Consider the following 18,739-nt stretch of genomic DNA (forward strand, 5'->3'; position numbering starts at 1 on the left):
TTTATAAGGCTCTCTGAAAATGTTCAGTCATATGCTGGAGATTTTCTAATGTGGCAATTTTACATTTCAAGTTAGTTTTTTTAGAAGTTCTCTATTTCAGTTTTGAGCCCATTTACAAAAATAGAGGATAAGAGTCCTTCTACTTTGGCTGTTGAAATCTACCCCAAATATTTTTTGACAGTTCATTGAAATCTATTTTTATAAAGTCTCCTATTGATTTATCTCTATTTCGTCTGTAGTTTAGACTGTGTCCAATCTGTCCTTAAGAAAAAGGCTTCTGAAATGGCTTTAAGTTGTCCATTTCCTATTTTCCTTGCCCACTGAAGGTCATTTGTAGAATTATGCATATCTTGGTTATTAAATCTTTTAGCCACTAATTTCCTTCTGAGAGGTTATCAATTAAGTAAATTAATTGCTACAGAGGTAGTAGCTAGGATAATATGTATATAATGAACTGTTCTTATAGTAAATTTTTCTTTATCTTTTGAGATTTAGGAGTATCTTTAGTGATAGCCTTTAGTTGGCTCTAGAGTTTAAAGTAACTTCTATAAATTTGTTTTCTAGTTAAACAGTTTTAAGGGGTGATTGTGCAGTATGATTATTGAGTTCCTGAGAAAAACATTAAGGAAAGGATTGCTTATATAGGTGGTCAGAAAAGGAGCAGGAGGAATAAATAGGCCTGGTGTCAATAGATAAAGAAGTTCGAGGAAACTTCTAAAGATTTGGGTAGAAGTGAATCCAAAAATTCTCTAGAGAGACTATCTTAGAGCCATCATTTTGTTGAGGCCTCAGCATGCCAGTTAGTGAATTGGAGTTTCAGTGAATTCAGGGAAATCAATGAACATTTGGAGTTTTTGTCTCCTAATTTTTTTTCTAGAGTTCCTCTTAAGTATGCTGTTATTAATTTTAACAAGTCAAAATTCCCTAAAAATGGCCATTGGTATTCTAAGTTATTGTGGGGGGGGTTTGCCATTTACTAACGTAAGTATAAAAGTTGTGATTATATTGTTGGTTTACTGAAGAAGCAGGAGGTTTTTCTAGGAAGAGATTATGGCTTTCACATAGACAAACTCAGTGCAAACATGAAAGAAGTCACTACAATTGGTCAGAAGTCTGTGCTTATGAAGGGTGTTTTGGGATCCCTAGCCAAGCAGAGATTAGAAAGGGGCCTTATGAGCAACACTGTGGTAGTCACTGACCCTGGAACCATTTCTTCAAGGAACCCTGGTTTTCGTGGGAACTGGTATTTAGAAAACACCATCTTGGGCAGTAGACGTGCTCATTGCTACTGAATTGGATGCTGTTTCTTGGGCCATCCCTTTTATTTTAGCAGTAGGTTGTCTATGTTTTTGAAATTTCACATTATTCATTGAGACAGAAGATGACTTGTGAGCCCTTTGAGTGACTTGAACTAAACCACCAGTGCTATTTGACATTTGTCTTGCTAAGAATTTGAGAAAACTAAAGTTAAGAACTGTTTTATGAAATTAGTCAGAGAAAGACAAAAATTGTATGACTTCACTCATATGAGGACTCTAAGAAACAAAACAGATGAACATAAGGGAAGGGAAACAAAAATAATATAAAAACAGGGAGGGGGACAAAACATAAGAGACTCATAAATATAGAGAACAAACTGAGGGTTGCTGGAGGGGTTGTGGGAGGGGGGATGGGCTAAATGGGGAAGGGGCATTAAGGAATCTACTGAAATCATTGCTTCACTATATACTTACTAATTTGGATGTAAATTTTAAAAAATAAAAAATAAAGTTAAAAAAAATAATTGTTTCATGAAGAAGTGAAATAATTTGATGTTGAAGAAGAATAAGTATACTGTATTTATCTTTTGTTTAATAACAATGGTAATACCTGATTTTTATTTGTAAAGATAAAACTTATTTGTAAAGATAATAGTAACACAAAGAGGTAGGTTGTTTACATTTGTTTATTTGGTTTTCATCCTTCAAATTAGGAAATTTAATTTCAGTGAGGCCAAGTGACCTGTATACATCCTCATAATTAGGTTATAGTGCCAGTGCTATGGTCTCTTCCTCCCAAATGTTCTTATTCCAGAAAACATGCTTTCCTCTCTAGTATGAAAAAGCAAGTAAAGGATTTGGGTAACCTTTTGAAATCATCTAGAAATTAAAATGAAATTTTATAAATTTTAAAATGAAAAAAATTTTGTTCAACAGATGAGTGTGGTGTGTGCAACGTTTTAGAGAAAAATCTAAATTTCTTTTTCTTTTTTCAGTTGTTATACCACACTTGCATAAGTTAGCCTTGGTGAACAACTTACAAATTGTGGATTCTAAAAGACTGGATATTGCCACCCATCTTTTTGAAGCTTACAGTGCACTTTCCTGTTGTTGTATCCTTGCTTTATTAATGTGTATCTATATTTATATGACCAATCTTGCGGTGGAATCTCCGTTGTTGAAGTGTGGAAACTAATATTTTTTTCTCTTCGACTTACTTATATAATGATTATAGAAAATTAAAATTTTGATTTGACTCGCCCCACTCCTTATTCTAGCTCTCATAAGTTTAAAAGATCATTTTAAGTCCTCTGTGCTTTTATGTTTTATAGTTTTGAAAACATTGACTAAAGTTTTGTCTATGTTAATTGGCTATGTAACTGAGCAAGAAATGATCATAGCTGAGGCTTCTGTTAATCAAAAGGAAGCCTTGTATGTGTTCTGGCATTTGGGTCTTTCAGTGAAGGTTTAACCATCCATGTCCGGTGGAATGCTGGGGCGAGATATCACTCATTGAAAAATACAGTGCCAACATGGCTGATCATCTCCAGTGATGGTAGAACCGAAGGAAAACTCAGGGCACCTGGGTGGCTCAGTCAGTTGAGCGTCTGGCTCTTGATTTCAGCTCCGGGCATGACCCTAGGGTTCTCTCCCCTTCTGCCCCTCTCCCCACTCACACTCTCTCTTTCTCAAAAAAAAAAAAAAAAAAAAAAAAATGGGGCACCTGGGTGGCTCAGTCCTGTAAGCGTCCGACTTTGGCTCAGGTCATGATCTCGAGGTTTGTGAGTTTGAGACCCACGTCAGGCTCTGTGCCAACAGCTCAAAGCCTGGAGCCTGCTTCAGATTCTGTGTCTCCTCTTTGTCCCTCCCCTGTTCATGCTCTGTCTCTCTCTGTCTCTCAATAATAAATAAATGTTTTTTTTTTAAAAATGTTTTTTTAAACTGAAGGAAAGCTCTAAGATCATCTAACTCATGTCAACTACTACATTTTATAAACGATTAAACTAAAGCTTAAAGACATTAGTGACTTCTATTTTTTTTATAGTTAAAAGCAAAACTGTGACTAGAAAAAGAACTTTAGCTGTCCTGTTACGTGCTCTCTTTACTGTCCTAGGACTAGTAAAATAAAACCAAGAAGGAAGCAGAGATCAAGATGAGCAGAGTGAGCTCCAGCTTCTGTGTTCTCCCATGAAAAGGCAGGCGAGGTCAAAAAAGAGGAAATAAGAGATTGAAAAAGGATTGAAAGGCTGACTACTCAAACAGAACTATAGAAGCTAATGCTAGACAACATAATCAGAGAATTCTAACAGGAAAAATGACAGTAGAGAGAGGTTCCTGGAGGACACAGAAAGAGTTGCATTGATATTTATGGTTCCATATTGTTATATACCAGTTTGAAGTAGGAAGTAAAGTGAACAGGTAATTTTAAATAAGGTAGACATGTTCCAAAATACCACTGATGGCTATTTTGGTATATACCAGTTCATTGGCACTGGATTCTTGACTGGAATGTTCCCAATGGGAGATTTTGTTTTGAATAAATCAAGCAGGGAAAGTAGAAACATAGAGCTATCTGTTAGGGAGCTATTTGTCCTTTTGGAAATGTTAAAACTTTAAGTTCAGTGCATAGTTGAGAGCATTTTATTTTTAGGAATCAATTAATATAAATTACCTCTTCCTGTGGATGACATAAGCCATGTTTTTTATAATGCAAATTATAAAGTGGCAGAGACACTGTATTTTGGTAATTTTGTACTTCAACTATCCATGTATCTTCTATAAGTTTATTTCCACTAAAAGGAGAACTTGCTATTATTCTTGATTTATCTCGTTGGCATTTTCTACTTAGAGAAAATAGAGGAAGCAAAAAGAGGAAGTGATATTCTGAATTAGTAAGGAACCAGTCTTTACTAATGGAGAAGTGACAAGACCCTTTCAAGAAAGTAATAATGGCATGTCAAAGAAAGAAAATATCGCCATGTTTGTACCTTCCCTAGACTTTGTGAAAGTAGATGTTTAAAAACTTAAGCAAAAAGTGACGTATAATCTATGGCAGAGAGTTCCTTAAGGAGTATGCCTCAAGGGAAACTGAAAAGTCAAAAGATCAAAAATTCTAGCTGTATAAAACCACTTATTCCAAGTGGGCAAGGCAGTGGTTTCTAAAGAGAATAGAATCTGTATAGAAAGAATATTATTGTGTGTTTAGGTATGTACACAATATAGAATAATATAATAAAGTCTTTACACCAATATAGTAAGGGGAAGAACATCTTAACAATAGAGCCTGTTCGAATACTAAATGTGTTAGTTCTGAATGAGTCATAACTTGTGTCAACAGAGTGGCGTGGCCACAATAAAATCACATTGTCCTGTGATCCAAATCTGTTCTGCTGTTCCACTGCATTCTAACCTGATAGAACACAAGAGTATTCCTCTCAACATCATCTTTTAATAAGGACATGGAAAAACTATAGTGTTTAACATTAGGTATAGTAATAAGTGAAGAAATTATGTTTAAAAAAAATCAAAGGAATTTAGAAATGTTTAAGCTGGAGAAGAGATGGCTTGGGGATGAAAAGGGGATTCAAAAATTATTTTTTTAAATATTATTTTAAAGGTTATATAGAAGAAGGGTTAAGCACACTGTGTAACTCAGGTGTAGAGCTAACACAAGAAGGTTACAGAGAGTCTGATTTTATTTATAAGAAAAACTTTGTAATTTAGCTATTAAAAATGTATTGAACCTCTTACGAAACTACGAATGTCCTATCAGTGTTAGCACTTAGAGACTTTGTGGCCATCACTCACAGATGAGGTAGAGTTGATTCCTAATATCAGATAGGATGAAATGACCTCTAACGAAGATTGTGTGATTCTACAGGGAAAGGGTAGAACCAAACAGTAAGTAGAAAGAGAGGGGGGAGACTTAACCCTTTACCAACAAATAAGGCCATCTTCAGCTTCTCAATCAGTATCCATATTTCTCTAGATCAGACTCTTGACTGCCAGTTGAAAGGTCACTCACAGTTACATTTTGGTGGTATTTTCCCCATATCTAGAAAACAAAACTATGTAGCCATTATGTTGTAGCCCTCTCTATGACTACAGGAATTGGTTCAACCAAATGTCATCTATATTTTTAGTACTTATAAATATAAGTCACTTGTTATAGGAGGCTTGTTTACAAACAGCTATTATTCATAACTTTTTTTTAAGTTTATTTAGATCATAACTGTATTTTTAAGGTAAAAGTTATATATTATACTTAATAAAATTCATTATTTTTTTTTTCCAAAAAAGACTGGTAAACTTTTTTTTTTTCTCTTTTAGAAAGAGAGTGTGAGCTGGGGAGAGGGGTAGGGGGAGATAGAGGGAGGGAGGAAGGGAGGGAGGGAGAATCTTAAGCAGGCTCCATGCAGAGCACGGAGCCCAATGTGGGGCTTGATCCCACAACCCTGAGATCATGACCTGAGCCAGAATCAAGAGTCAGACACTCCACCAATCCAGGCGCCCCTAATTAACCCATCTTTATAAGGGAACTCATTTATTGGCATTTTTCACCTTAATATGGTATAACATTAAATAACTATTTTTAAATGGCCAACAACTATGATGAGGTGAGAATGTGATGTTAATAAACAGTGAGTTGTTTTCATGAGAAATGCATCCTTTTTCTTGATCCCTTTGAATGTCAGAATAATCAATAAAACTCAAAAGTGACCAGGAACCGTAACTAATACTAAATTTATGTTATTACAACAAAAGTTCTCTTACCCAATTCAATTAGGACCAATAGCAGGTCCGTTTAATAGGATGGTTAAAGCAGGACATCAAGGGAATAGTGTATATAACTTATTTTAACTTAATATACATATTTTCTTTACCAATCTTTTGATGTAGGACTGAGGCATTTCTTTTGTGTAAGTCTGCTGAGTAAAGTATCTTTCTTAAATAAACCACATCCATAATGTAATTGTGATTTTCAGTTTATGTTTCTTTAAAGAGGATCTGGAAACATTTCTGATACGGGATGTAGACCTTTTTCAGATTTTTATATTTTTCCTAACCTTTTACACTTGTTTCATACATCCATAATTAAACAGCCACATTTTAAGCAATTGGCCTTTACCGTTTTTTTTCTAAACTTTTCGACTTAGTTGTCATGGAAACATTAATTTTCATTTCACACTCATTTAAATATCCAATTAAATTACATGATTTACTGTTTACACTCATTTCATGTGTTTACGTAACATGTAATTAAATTATGTAATGTTCCAGTAATCCATACCACTGACGTAAAGGATTTGTGGGAATTAACACAGTTGACTCTTGATAAGTAACTAACTCAACAAATGAGAATCATGCTTGAGGGAAGCCTCTTTGCTCCAAGTGATCTGCATGCCTGAGGCGTCATTGTTATTATTCTCTTGTTCTGTTGGACATACCAGTTTGTTTGTTTTTAATTCCCTTAACTCCCTGGTCTCAAGTCATTTCAGAGGATTTAATGGTTAATCACTTTTTACCTGGTCTCAGATGTTTACGGACTGACATGGAGCATCTTTCTCCAGAGCACGAGGTGAGCTCCCATGATGATGAAGCCACTGATTATCCGAGCCATGTTCCTATGTTTTACTGTCTCCCCTTCAGACTTGCATTCTTCTTTGTGTGAGGCATGAGGATGATATGCTGTGCTTTTAAATTTTAATATTTTATATTTTAACATTTGAAATATAGTATAGTGTCATCTTATGGATTTTTATTTACTGGTCGGGAGATCTTGAGAAACCCCTTTATCATCTTTGATCCTCTGTTTAATTCTGTATAGTAGGGATAACATACTTTCCTTCACTGAATATAGTTAGAATCTAATGAGCTAAGGTACACGGAATGCTTTCTGATCTGTAAAATGCTATACAATTTTTATCTCTGACCATTAACTTTCTTAGAAGGAAAGTTTCTGTTTTCTGTCTCAATTTCCTCAAAACTCTTTTATTCTGCTTTTCTTCTTGTTTCCTCCAAAACCCTGTTTATCATTTATTTCCTATTCTGCATTTTCAGCTTGTTTATCTACCCATTACCATGGTAGGTTTGATTTTTTTTCTATTTTTTCCAGATTTTTACAGAGGAAGCTTAGATTATTTATTTTTAAACTTTTCTTTTCTGATACCTGAACTTAAGACTGAGTGTATCCCTTGAGATACCACCTGTGCATTTGCTACATTGTGTCTTCATTATCGTTCAAAGTAAATTCTCATTTCTATTACTTATTGATCCCTGAGTTTTGTTTAATAAGGTCAATTAACATTTAATTCTCCTATGTTTTTATCAGGTTTTTTGTGATCTTCTGTTAGCAGTTGAAACACATATTAAAGTTACGATTGGGAATTATCTATTTCTCCTTTGCTTGGTGTGTTTTATAGATACCATTTATCAAGTTGAGGAGGTATCAGTCTCCCAGATTCCCTTTCCAACCTTGGTAGAAGACTAGAGCTTTATTTTCTAAACTTGGGCTATCCCACATAGCTGAGAGCAGGAATGAGTGAGGGCTATGATGAGAAGAGGGAAATTAAGTGAAGGCATAGTGATTGAAACCTCATTACCTTTCACCTTCTTGGATCCAAGAATGCTGGCAGCTAGGTTTATACCCACAGGGGGAAAAAGACAGAAGTTTGGTTTTTGCCCAATTCACCTTAAAGTGAAGTTACTCATGCATGAAGAGATTCTAGTCAGCATTTTAGTGCCCTAGTCTTTAGTGGACATCCCAAGATCACCAGCCATTTGAGAAACCTCTCACATGAAAGATGTAGATGAAAACATACATGCAAGAAAGAGAATACTGGAGGAAACAGACAATGCAGGGAGCAGAAGAAAAAGTACAAAAAACTCCCCCTTTTTAGGGGGATGATAATAATAATAATAAAGGAAAACCCAGCTAAACAAACAAAATCTAAAGGGCACCTCTGTAGCTCAGTCAGTTAACCGTCCAACTCTGGATTTCAGCTCAAGTCATGATCTCACAGTTCGTGAGATCAAGCCCCACATCCGGCTCTGCACTAACAGCACGGAAACTGCTTGGAATTCTCTCTCTCTCTCTCTCTCTCTCTCTCTCTGTCTCTCTCTCTCTCTCCCTCTCTCTCCCTCTCCCTCTCTCCCTCCCTCTCTCTCTCGCTGCCCCTCTCCCACTCACATGTGCACATACTCCCTCTCAAAATAAATAAACATTTAAAACAAACAAGCAAAATCTATAATCTGTGAGATCAGAGTGGAAAACCAGAAAAGATTCAAAAAAGGATGAATCTAGATCTAACATGCATGTTAGATCTGTTATTCTGTTATTAAACAGAAGCCTCATTTAATAACCAAAGTCCTCACTATAATCTGCAAAGCACTGTAAGATCTCCCCCCCCTCCCCCCCCCCCCCCCCCGCCCACTTCACTTCTCATCTTCTACCCTCTCGCCTGCTCATTCTGCACCCACCACTCTGGTCTCCTTGCTTAGAACATGATGGACTTACTCTCCCTTAGATGGAGCCTTTGCTCAGCCTCTTCCCAGGGTATAAAACACTTGCTCCTTCATCTCCCCCAGGCTTTTCCTTACATGTCATCTCCATGAAGCCTGCTGGGGACACCTCCGTGTAAATTGGAACACTCTGTGTCTTGACCCCTGGCTCCCCATATTTTAACTCAATACTCTTTTCAAAGCCCTATCACCTTCTAATGTATTATATAACTTACCAATTTTTTGTATTTATTGTCAAGAACATAAGCTCTCCGTAAGGAGGGAATGTTGTCTGTCTTATTTGTGCATTCTGTGCATATCTAAAAAAGTTCCTGGCACATAGTAGGTGACAGTAAATACTGGTTGTTTAGTGACCTCCATACCCAAACGCGGGCCAAGAATATTCAAGACCATTCAGTTTCTGGTGAGGTTGCCAGCGATTGGAGGAGCAGCTTAGATCCCGCCACCCTTTCCATCATTCATTCAGTCTCCGTGCAAACATGATGTTAACTCTTAGATGCCCGTTATATTCCCATCTATATTTTAGTAGCCACAGACCTATACCTGGTCTCTGCTTTAGACATTAAAACAGAGCATCTTGCTGTTTGCAACCTGGAGAAAACAAGGGGGCATGTTGTTTCCCAGCTTTTCCTGGGAAAATAATGTGTAAACATGGTATGTGTATATGTTAAATGTCTAGACATATACAAATTTTACTTTTAACATTAGATGGTAGGGAAAGCTAAGGGAGAATTGATACCAGATTCAGAAGGAAGGTTAGTGAAGATTATATGATTGAGGTCTTTTAAAGCTATTTCTGTACCTACCATAGCAATCTAATGTGAATTCCTTTAACGGAGTAACTGCCAAAACCTTACATTTTTAAATAGTCATAGTTTATGGGACTATTAAAAATTAAATTAAAGAACTCTAGATTAAACAATAGCATTTCACTATTGTAAATTGTATTTTACTAAAGTCCTTTTTTTTGAAATCAGGTTATTTTAAGTTCCATGATAAAGGAATGTGAACAAAAAGTAGAGAACAAGACCGTCCAAGAGCCTCAAGGGTAAGGCATGAATTCTTTTTTTAAGGCTTCATATTAACCTTAATTTCTCTATCTAAATTTTCTACAAAGGGGTATGGTATTTTATTTTGTGTTACTTTGTAGTCATTTATTTGGAAGGTAAGAAAAGTATTTACATCAGCAGTTATCAAATGGTGATTTATAAACCACCTGCATCAGAATTATCTGGGGAATTTCAATTTTAGGTCTCTACTCCATGCTCTGTGCCGTCCTCTCAACAGTCTGATACAGCCTAGGGATCTGTATATTTAAAAGCTTCCAAAGACATTGTGGTAGGTAGCTGGATTTGGGAATCACTGGTCAAAATAGTTTTGTGGAAATTTGTGACTGGAGTTGTAAGGCATAACTTGATTGACTGCATAAAGGACTATAAACTTGTGAATGTTCTATTCACGTGCTCCCAACCAAACTAACCAGAATTCAGATTCACTGAAGCTAAACTACAAGCATGGATGTGAAAGAGTAAAGTTGGGCATTCAGGAGAGGAAGTAATTTACAAATAGACCGTGTGTACTCTTACCTTTTGACATAACCTTGAGCAGTTAATCTTAAATAGACTCTGTTAGGCATAAAAAGCTCAAAGGCTTTTCCTTTATAAAACTAACTAGCAAGAATAAGGAATACCTATCAGGCTAGGTACCCATACACACACTTACCCCTCCACACCCCCAAACTCCTCCCCACATATGTATGCTTAGAGCTTTTTACCTCTTACTGCATGTAAGAACCCTTTCTGTAGCCTCCTGGGATGGTAGCAACTGTTCTACAACTGTAACCTTGGAAAGTTAAAACAGTAAAAATAGGTTTCAATTCTGAACACAAAATCCATAAAACTAACTACCTAAGCAAGCACTTCTGTTCAATTGTCATACATTAAGTATTAAGATTATTTGGTGCCTTGTTTAAAATGTAAAGTTTGGGGACAAAATTAGAAATTATGTGTGAAAATATATTCTAAATGAAATTTCATTAATTAGCATACAGGAATTAAGAAAGAGAAAAAAATAGGGGCACCTGGGTGGCTCAGTCGGTTAAGCGTCTGACCTCGGCTCAGGTCATGATTTCACAGTTCGTGGTTCAAGCCCCATGTCGGGCTCTGTGCTGACAGCTCAGAGCCTGGAGTCTGCTTCCGATTCTGTGTCTCCCTCTCTCTCTGCCCCTCCCCTGGTCATGCTCTGTCTCTCTGTCTCAAAAATAAATTTTAAAAAAACATTAAAAAAAAAATTTAAGAAAGAGAAAAACACGTCTTTGTAACTTCCCAAGATTGTTTCAGTTATATGACTCCTAAAAAGAAAAAGTTTATTTTTATAATCATATTTTTCCCTGTTATTCAAATCTTCCCTATTATTTTTTTAGAGTTCTATTTTAGGTAATTTTGAATAAATACAAAATAAATAACAGAGTGAATTCCCATGTACTCAGCACTCAGCTTCAATAATTGTCAACTCATATTTTATTTCATCCATGCCCCTCCTATATTCTGGTATGTAGCTCTTAAAGATAAATGCTATTTTTTTAAAACATAATGTCATTTTCACACCAAAATAACAACTTCTTAATATTATTATCAGCTATGTAGCCTGTGTTCAAATTTCTAATTGTTTTGTACATGTCGTTAGTGATTTGTTGTTTGTTTTTTTCCTTACAGTCTGTTTCTTTGAGTCAGAATCCAGAGTTCCATACGTTGCAATTAGTTGACATGTCTTTTAAGTCTCTTTTAATCCATAGGTTCCCCTTCTATCTCATTTTTTTTTCTTCATATAACTTACTTATTAAAGAAACTGAGTCTTTGTTCTGTACAGGTCCCACAGTCTGAATTTGGTTGATTGCATTTCCCTCGTGTTGTTTTAACATGTTCGTCTGTATTTCCTGTAAATTTGGTTGTTGGTTCTGGATCCAGAGACTTCATCAGATTCAGGGCATGTTTCTTTGTTTTGCATGACTGCTTCATAGGAGGAGGTGTGTTTTCTTCACGAGAGAGACAATGTCTACTTCTCTCTTTTTTTGGTGATAGTAGCATCTGTTAACGATCAATGCCTGGCTCCACTAATTCATTAACCATTACTAAATACATTAGAATAAGATGTTTTAGTAATTCACTGTTACTAAATACTAATGTACATTAGTATGTAAATGTAATACTAAAGTAGATACATTACTATTTAGTAATAGTGAATTACTAAAATATCTAATTCTATCATTCACTCTTCATTGGTGAGTTAGAATACTTCAGGAAAGAAAACCTTCCCCTATATGTACTACAGTTACCCAGTGATAGAGTTTTTTATAGTAAAGTCAAGGTAAATGTTCAATTCTTTCTCTTTACTCACCAGTTTTCTAAGATAATGAATTGATTCACCCTCTAATGGTGACTGTTTTGTTCAAGTATCATAAACACATGTATTTTCAAATATTTGATGTAATTAAATGCATTGTACTTACTATCTTTTGATGCCCATCAAACTTATCCCATCTTTGACCATTGCAAGCCTTTTCAAGATGACTTCCCAAGTCCTTTTGACATTAATTTACCAGATGGAATGGTATGGAGAGAGAGAAAAAAAACATTCTAGGATATAGTTTTGAAGAAGATAAGCCAGGAGGCACCTAGCTGGCTCAGTTGGTGGAGACTCTTGATCTCGGGGTCGTGAGTTCAAGCCCCACGTTGGATGTAGAGATTACTTAAAAATTTTTTTAAAGTGAAAAAAAAAGAAGCCAGGCATTTAAGGGGTTGGGTTCTACAGATTCAAAATCAACAAAAATGGCAACTGGTTTGATTTGAGTTGCAAAGGAAAGATCTGAGATTTCACAGAAAAAAGACAATATTACCTTACAAGGCAGCCTGTTTCATTTTTAACAACTCTATTCTTTTACAAAAAAATACCCTGAGTTAAAGTCTCTCTAAAACATTTACTCTCTAAAATATGTTTCATCATCTGGTAGAGGGGTGGGGAAGCATTACAGACCCCTTTGTAAAAAGGATAAAAATGTAAACTTTCTCTTCAGGAAAAAATGCTGCAATGCAATTGTTCTTTGTTGGAAAGCTTTGTGTAAAATAGATACCTGGGTCCTTTATACCATATGGAAAGAATCAGAATAACTGGGGTTAGGCCAAGGCATCTGGGTTTTCAAATAGTTCTCCAGGTGATTGTGATGTATATCAGTAAAGCTATGCAAATATATATTTATATCTAATTTGGCACACATAACGTTAGTGTCTGTCTTCTAAATTTTCTCTTCTCCATAGTGAACATCTCAGACTCTTTAACATCATTGTTGCCCTCCTCTTAGAATATCACTAAAACTCGATAGTACTTCAAGTACTATCTGACCTGTGTATCCTGTTTTTCTCAATGCAAACTAAAATCATACTTACCTTTCGGCTTACAGTATTGTTCTACAGAGAGAAAACAGCACTGTAAACATTAAAGAAAGGCATCGGAGAAAAGATAAGACTTGAACTGGGACCTTAAGGATGTCTAGACACCAGATAGAAAGAAAGAGATAAGTTAAGAATGTTCTGAACATTAAACTCATTAAACTTGACCCAAGGGGGTCTAGAAATTGAACAGTAATGGTTGGTAAAAACACATACACACAAGATTTAGATTGCTATGTTTCTTGAATGCCAAGCATACTTGATCTTGTTAGGTAGTAATTAGCCATTGAAGATGTTTGAGAATGGGTAGGATATGATGAACTGATTATTTCAGAAGTTAATCTGATCATGCAAGGAGACCAGATCTAAGACTATTGTAATAATTCATTTGGAAGGTATCGTCAGTGGGAATAAAAATAAATGATAGATGTTTCATTGAGTAAAATCAGAGTATTTGATGATTGGTTTTAAATAGAAGAGAGGGAGCCATTATATTCACTGTTGGGAGGAGAGGAAAATGGTAAAACCACTAACAAGGAAATAAAAATGGCGGGTCATTTCTAAAGTTAGGGGGTGAAAAAAAGCTTGACGTTAGCTTCTCTAACAAACAATAGTGTTATGGGACTTTTCCCAAACTCCTAATGGAGATGATGTTTGAAGCTTCAGGAGTAAGTTTTGTAACTGAAGAAACAGGAACCAAATGTTGAGCCTGACGGAGGTTTACTTTGTGGGAAGAGAAAAGGCAGCAGGCGAGAAGTAGAGACAAGGAAGAGGCCAGGTTGACGTAATAGCAGAAGAGGTGTGGGAACTAGAGATTTTCAGGATGGGAGTCGTGGACTGGCATTTAACTTACTAACGCACAGTGCACACCTTTAAGGACTATAGAAAACCAGCAATTCTTGCTGGCATCCCGTAACTTCGTCTGTAGTTTCAGTGGACATCCGTTGAGCCTCTGCACCTCGCACCCACTGCCCTTGACATGTTCAAACATACTCTCTTCTTCAGTCCTCAGGATATTTTGCAACAGTAATTGCAGTCTGCATTTTTCAGTTGAGGATATTGAATCAGAGTGATCTAAAGCATCTTGGCGAAAGCCACAGGCCAGTAAAGTGGGTTTATTGTTGATCACTGAAAATTGTACTTGATCAGTATTCTGTTTGGTCGTATGGTAAATTAGCAATCTTTAGTAGTTTTTTAGATTGTTTAACCTATACAGGAGGTTGGTCAAAAAGAAAGAAGAAATGGAGTTGAAATTGTTGATTGAAACTAATGCAACTAATGCAATTGAGGACATTCTCCCCCCTCTCAACGCCCAAATAAGTAATAACGTCACAGAGTTGTTACCAGCACAGTATAAAACCTTACTGTGATTTAATTTACTCTTTTGTGAAAATAGGGATAATATCTATCTTCCAGGGTTGCTATAATTAAATGCAGTGATGCTGATAAGAAGAAGAATAACTACTAACACTTACAGCATGCTATTACATTCCTGACACTGCTAATAAGCACTGTACGCTTATATAATTCTTAATAGACCTATGAGGTAGGTAATAGAATTATCTCCATTTTACAGATGAGGATTACATTACAGATGAGATTAAATAACTTGCCTAGGGTCACACAGCTGGTAAATGACAGAGCCAGGATTCAGTCTTACTCCATACTTGCTCCTAACCTCTCCACCGTTACTGCTTCCTTCATCAACCATGAACATGAAAGCTCCTGACCTAGTAGGGTGCATAAAAACGCCTGTCGACATTAGTTTCCCTTTCGTGCTACCAGTTCAGAATGTATTTACTACTATTATACTGCTGAAGAACTGAAAAAAATGGATATTCTAGTTTTTTAATTGCTTTACTTGAATTTTAAAATTTCTTTCCTAGCTCAATGTCAATTGCTGCAAGCTTAGTGAGTGAAGATACAAAGACCAAGTTTTTGAACAAAATGGGCCAGTTGACAACATCAGGTGCCATGTTGGCCAATGTGTTTCAGAGAAAGAAGTAAAAGCAGGAAGGAAGCCCCCAGTAAACACTAAGATGGACCTCAAGCAGACTGGTTCCTTGTACTTGAAGTACTTGCCTTTTTTATTTCCTTGTTTTATGTTCTTGCATTATAATTTTATCCTAACCTCCAAAGATATTTGCACTGCTTTTGATTATTGCTGTATATCTGTTAATTTTGGAGTTATAACTGTGGTGATAGAAAATTGAGTTTATAGTCTGTACCAAGTCCCTCTTCTGTGTTCTCGTCTTTCAGAATAATTTATATATATGTATGTATATATATATATATATATATATATATATATATATATATAGTGAAGAGGTTTTTTTTTTAATTTTTGGATGGGATATTAGCAAATATCTGTATTATACACTAAGCTATTACAATGGTACTTAAAATAATGTAAATTTGAAGTCACTGTTATAAAGTAATAAAAGTGGAGATTACTTAAGTATTTAAATTATGAAAGAATAATACAGACTTTTTATTGTTTCGTAACTGACTAGAAAGAGCCACCAGCATTACTCTGTGCCTTTTGGACTTCAGTTTGTGTGTCCGTAGGAATTGTATGCATTCCATTCACACGGTGTTTTATAATGCTGTGATGAATTTGAGTTACAAATCCTACAGTAAGTAGATAATAATGAAACTTTCCACATTTCAGAGCTCTCATGAATATTCTTTAAGTGCTATTCAAACCTCCCCAGCATTTACATGCATATAATGGACTTACCTGAGGAAAGAACGCACAGTAACATGGGGAGTGATAACCAAGGTGAATTTTACAAACTGATGTGTAACAGATTTAAATATTCAAAAATAAATGTAAGTAAGAAGAGCTAATAATTGTGAAATTCTTTCCCAAATTTAAAGACACAGGAAAACATGGTTTGAATTTGAAATTTAACACTTATTTATGTAAAATATTTTATTTAAGATATTTTCTAACGATTTTAATTTCAGAGATTATCTTTTCATTCTGTGTGTTACAAAGAAGTACCGAAAAGTTAAGGACATTTGGGGGCTGCTTTTTTTCCCTCTAAACCAAAAACGACATTAGCTAAATTATTATTGGTTAGTTAACACCTTGTCCCTTAAAGTCAGTGACTATTCTTGTGTTTGATATGTATTACACAGAGTCTTAAGTCAGTGTACAATTCCACTGGAATTTGAGAGTTGTCTATAAAGCAATGCAACTTGAAGTAGAGAAGAGTGGTACTGGCCATAGAAGGGGGATGATTGGTTTGAGGGGTTAATGTGAGGCCTTTTTGAAAAAATGAATATTTTGATAAAGAGAATTCTTGTTTGAGCACAGTTGATGCACATAGGTGATTCCCATGTTTGTTGTATAAACTGGTTTAATACATTTGGAACATAGTTGGATTACATTCTCTTCCTGGGAAAGTTAGCTTACCACACATTCAGGCTTATAAAATAAGTTGCCCTAGACAAAGCCATTTAAAAAGTTCATTCTGGAATTATTTCTTTTACCTATAGTGAAATAATTGTTAAAATTAGTCTTTCAGAAACTGTTGGATTCTAGGCATTCCTGAGAAATTGAAAGTGGCTACCTTTCATGTCAAAAATGTTGATCTATTATAAATAAACTGTTTTTGCATACTTGTTTTTGTTTTGTTTTTGGCTATGTGTATTGTATTTTCATTTTGAAACACTATATATCCTATATCCAAGCAGAAGGAAATGAGAAAGCATATATTCACTAAAACATACTAATATGTTATTTTAGGAATATAGTCTATATAAATTATTTATTTAGCTTACTTTTACTAAAAACAGATTGTTGCTATAAAATTAACATATTGCGGAGATAGTTTAAAGGAAGTGTTAAGGCTCTCATTTACTTTGAAATACAGTAGAATAAATATGTCCATTACCAGATGAATGACTATAATTATTTTTATTAATTCATGAATCTACTTATCTAAACGCTAATGGTTTCCTTAAAAAACAACAGCTAATAAGATACACAGTGTGTTTCAAGGGAGTCCCCCTTATGCTGTTCAATATCTTAATGTCAGTAAGAGTTCACATTTATTCTCACAGTTATTTTTGAAGCAAACTGTAGATTCTTTAAAGACAAGACAGACTAACCACACTGATCACGGAGACTGTGTGTTCTTCCAAAACAGACCATAAAACTCCCGTACCCACTCTTTTTTTAAACAAATAAAAATGGTACAAGTTTAAGTATTCAACTTAACAAAAAAACGAAGTTTGCAAAGTAACGAAAAGCTAATTTGAAATTATGCCTGTGTTTCTAAAGCAAGCCAGAGATTAAAATTTTTCCGAAATTCAGAAATGCCATCGCTAGCAATTTTGCTGAATTATTTCAAGAACGATGCTTGAATGGTAGCAACATCTAACTTTATAGATCAATGTCCTTGACCTTTATTTGTTTGCATCAGTCACCCCTTTTGAAAGATTACTTTGCTGGGGCGCCTGGGTGGTGCAGTCGGTTAAGCGTCCGACTTCAGCCAGGTCACGATCTCGCGGTCCGTGAGTTCCAGCCCCGCGTCAGGCTCTGGGCTGATGGCTCAGAGCCTGGAGCCTCTTTCCGATTCTGTGTCTCCCTCTCTCTCTGCCCCTCCCCCGTTCATGCTCTGTCTCTCTCTGTCCCAAAAATTAAAAAAAAATAAAAAACAATTAAAAAAAAAAAAAGAAAGATTACTTTGCTAAACATGAAGTGGACTTACAACCTGAATAAAATTGTAAGTAATTTTAATGAAATTTCAATTCAAGTTGCTGTCAAATTTCTTAACAGAAAAAAACAAAACAAAACTGGTTGAAATAAATAGTCTCTGATAAAGTTTGGGGAGGTGAAATCACTGTATTGAATTGCCTTTTCATGACCCCCAATTTTTAAGATAACCTATTTTCAACCATTACTGGAACTTTAAGAACAGAACTTTCTCTAGACACCATCTTGTTGATCTTTGAACTGTGAGAGCTAACTGCGGTGAATATCTTGTGTTGGTCACCAATTTCTTAACTATTTTTTGTAGAAAGAATGTATGTTTAAAGAGCTTTATAATTAGCAATTTTAATTCATAAAGTTCTCTAGATTGGCTGGGTAACAACATTCCAACTTTGTGTTGGATGTTAACTCTTTCATAAGCAAACCATGAAATAATTTTAGTTTTTCATATTAATAGATATGTGTTTGAAAGTCCTCATGTAACTTCACAGTGTGCTTGTTTTGTTACCATTTTATTTCAGTGCATTTTTAAAATAATAGATTAAAGATATTTGTTCCTAATAAAATATAATGTATCTGGTAGATTTCCACACATTGGCAAATAACTGGATTTTAGGCTATTTTCGTACTACATGTGGATGTTTTGCATGAATTTCATCTGTGGAATTAGCACTCTAGTCATAATGTCTTGAATGACACATCAGTCTTTTCATATTTTCCCTTCAAAACTACAAGCAACTGTGCTTTGATTGCCTTCTTTATGGTTTACTTTGTTTGCATGTTAAAGAAAA

At 35.3% G+C, this 18,739-nt stretch overlaps 1 protein-coding gene across 4 annotated transcripts in view; it reads left to right on the forward strand.

The window, feature by feature from the left end:
- The window catches only part of RELCH (RAB11 binding and LisH domain, coiled-coil and HEAT repeat containing), a 116,978-nt gene that overhangs the window by 92,788 nt on the left and 5,451 nt on the right, over nucleotides 1-18,739 (forward strand). For 3 of the 4 annotated variants that reach the window (XM_047827163.1, XM_047827164.1, XM_047827165.1), the window contains exons 26-29: nucleotides 2,255-2,371; nucleotides 6,749-6,837; nucleotides 9,758-9,828; nucleotides 15,112-16,856. In XM_047827163.1, coding sequence (XP_047683119.1) covers nucleotides 2,255-2,371; nucleotides 6,749-6,837; nucleotides 9,758-9,828; nucleotides 15,112-15,232 — 398 coding nt within the window. In that variant the 3' untranslated portion in view covers nucleotides 15,233-16,856. Of the gene's footprint in view, nucleotides 1-2,254; nucleotides 2,372-6,748; nucleotides 6,838-9,757; nucleotides 9,829-15,111; nucleotides 16,857-18,739 lie in introns of those variants that run through there. The other variant, XM_047827166.1, reaches the window with a different exon arrangement.

Source organism: Prionailurus viverrinus, chromosome D3 (assembly GCF_022837055.1).
Source record: "Prionailurus viverrinus isolate Anna chromosome D3, UM_Priviv_1.0, whole genome shotgun sequence".
Classification (NCBI taxonomy): domain Eukaryota; kingdom Metazoa; phylum Chordata; class Mammalia; order Carnivora; family Felidae; genus Prionailurus; species Prionailurus viverrinus.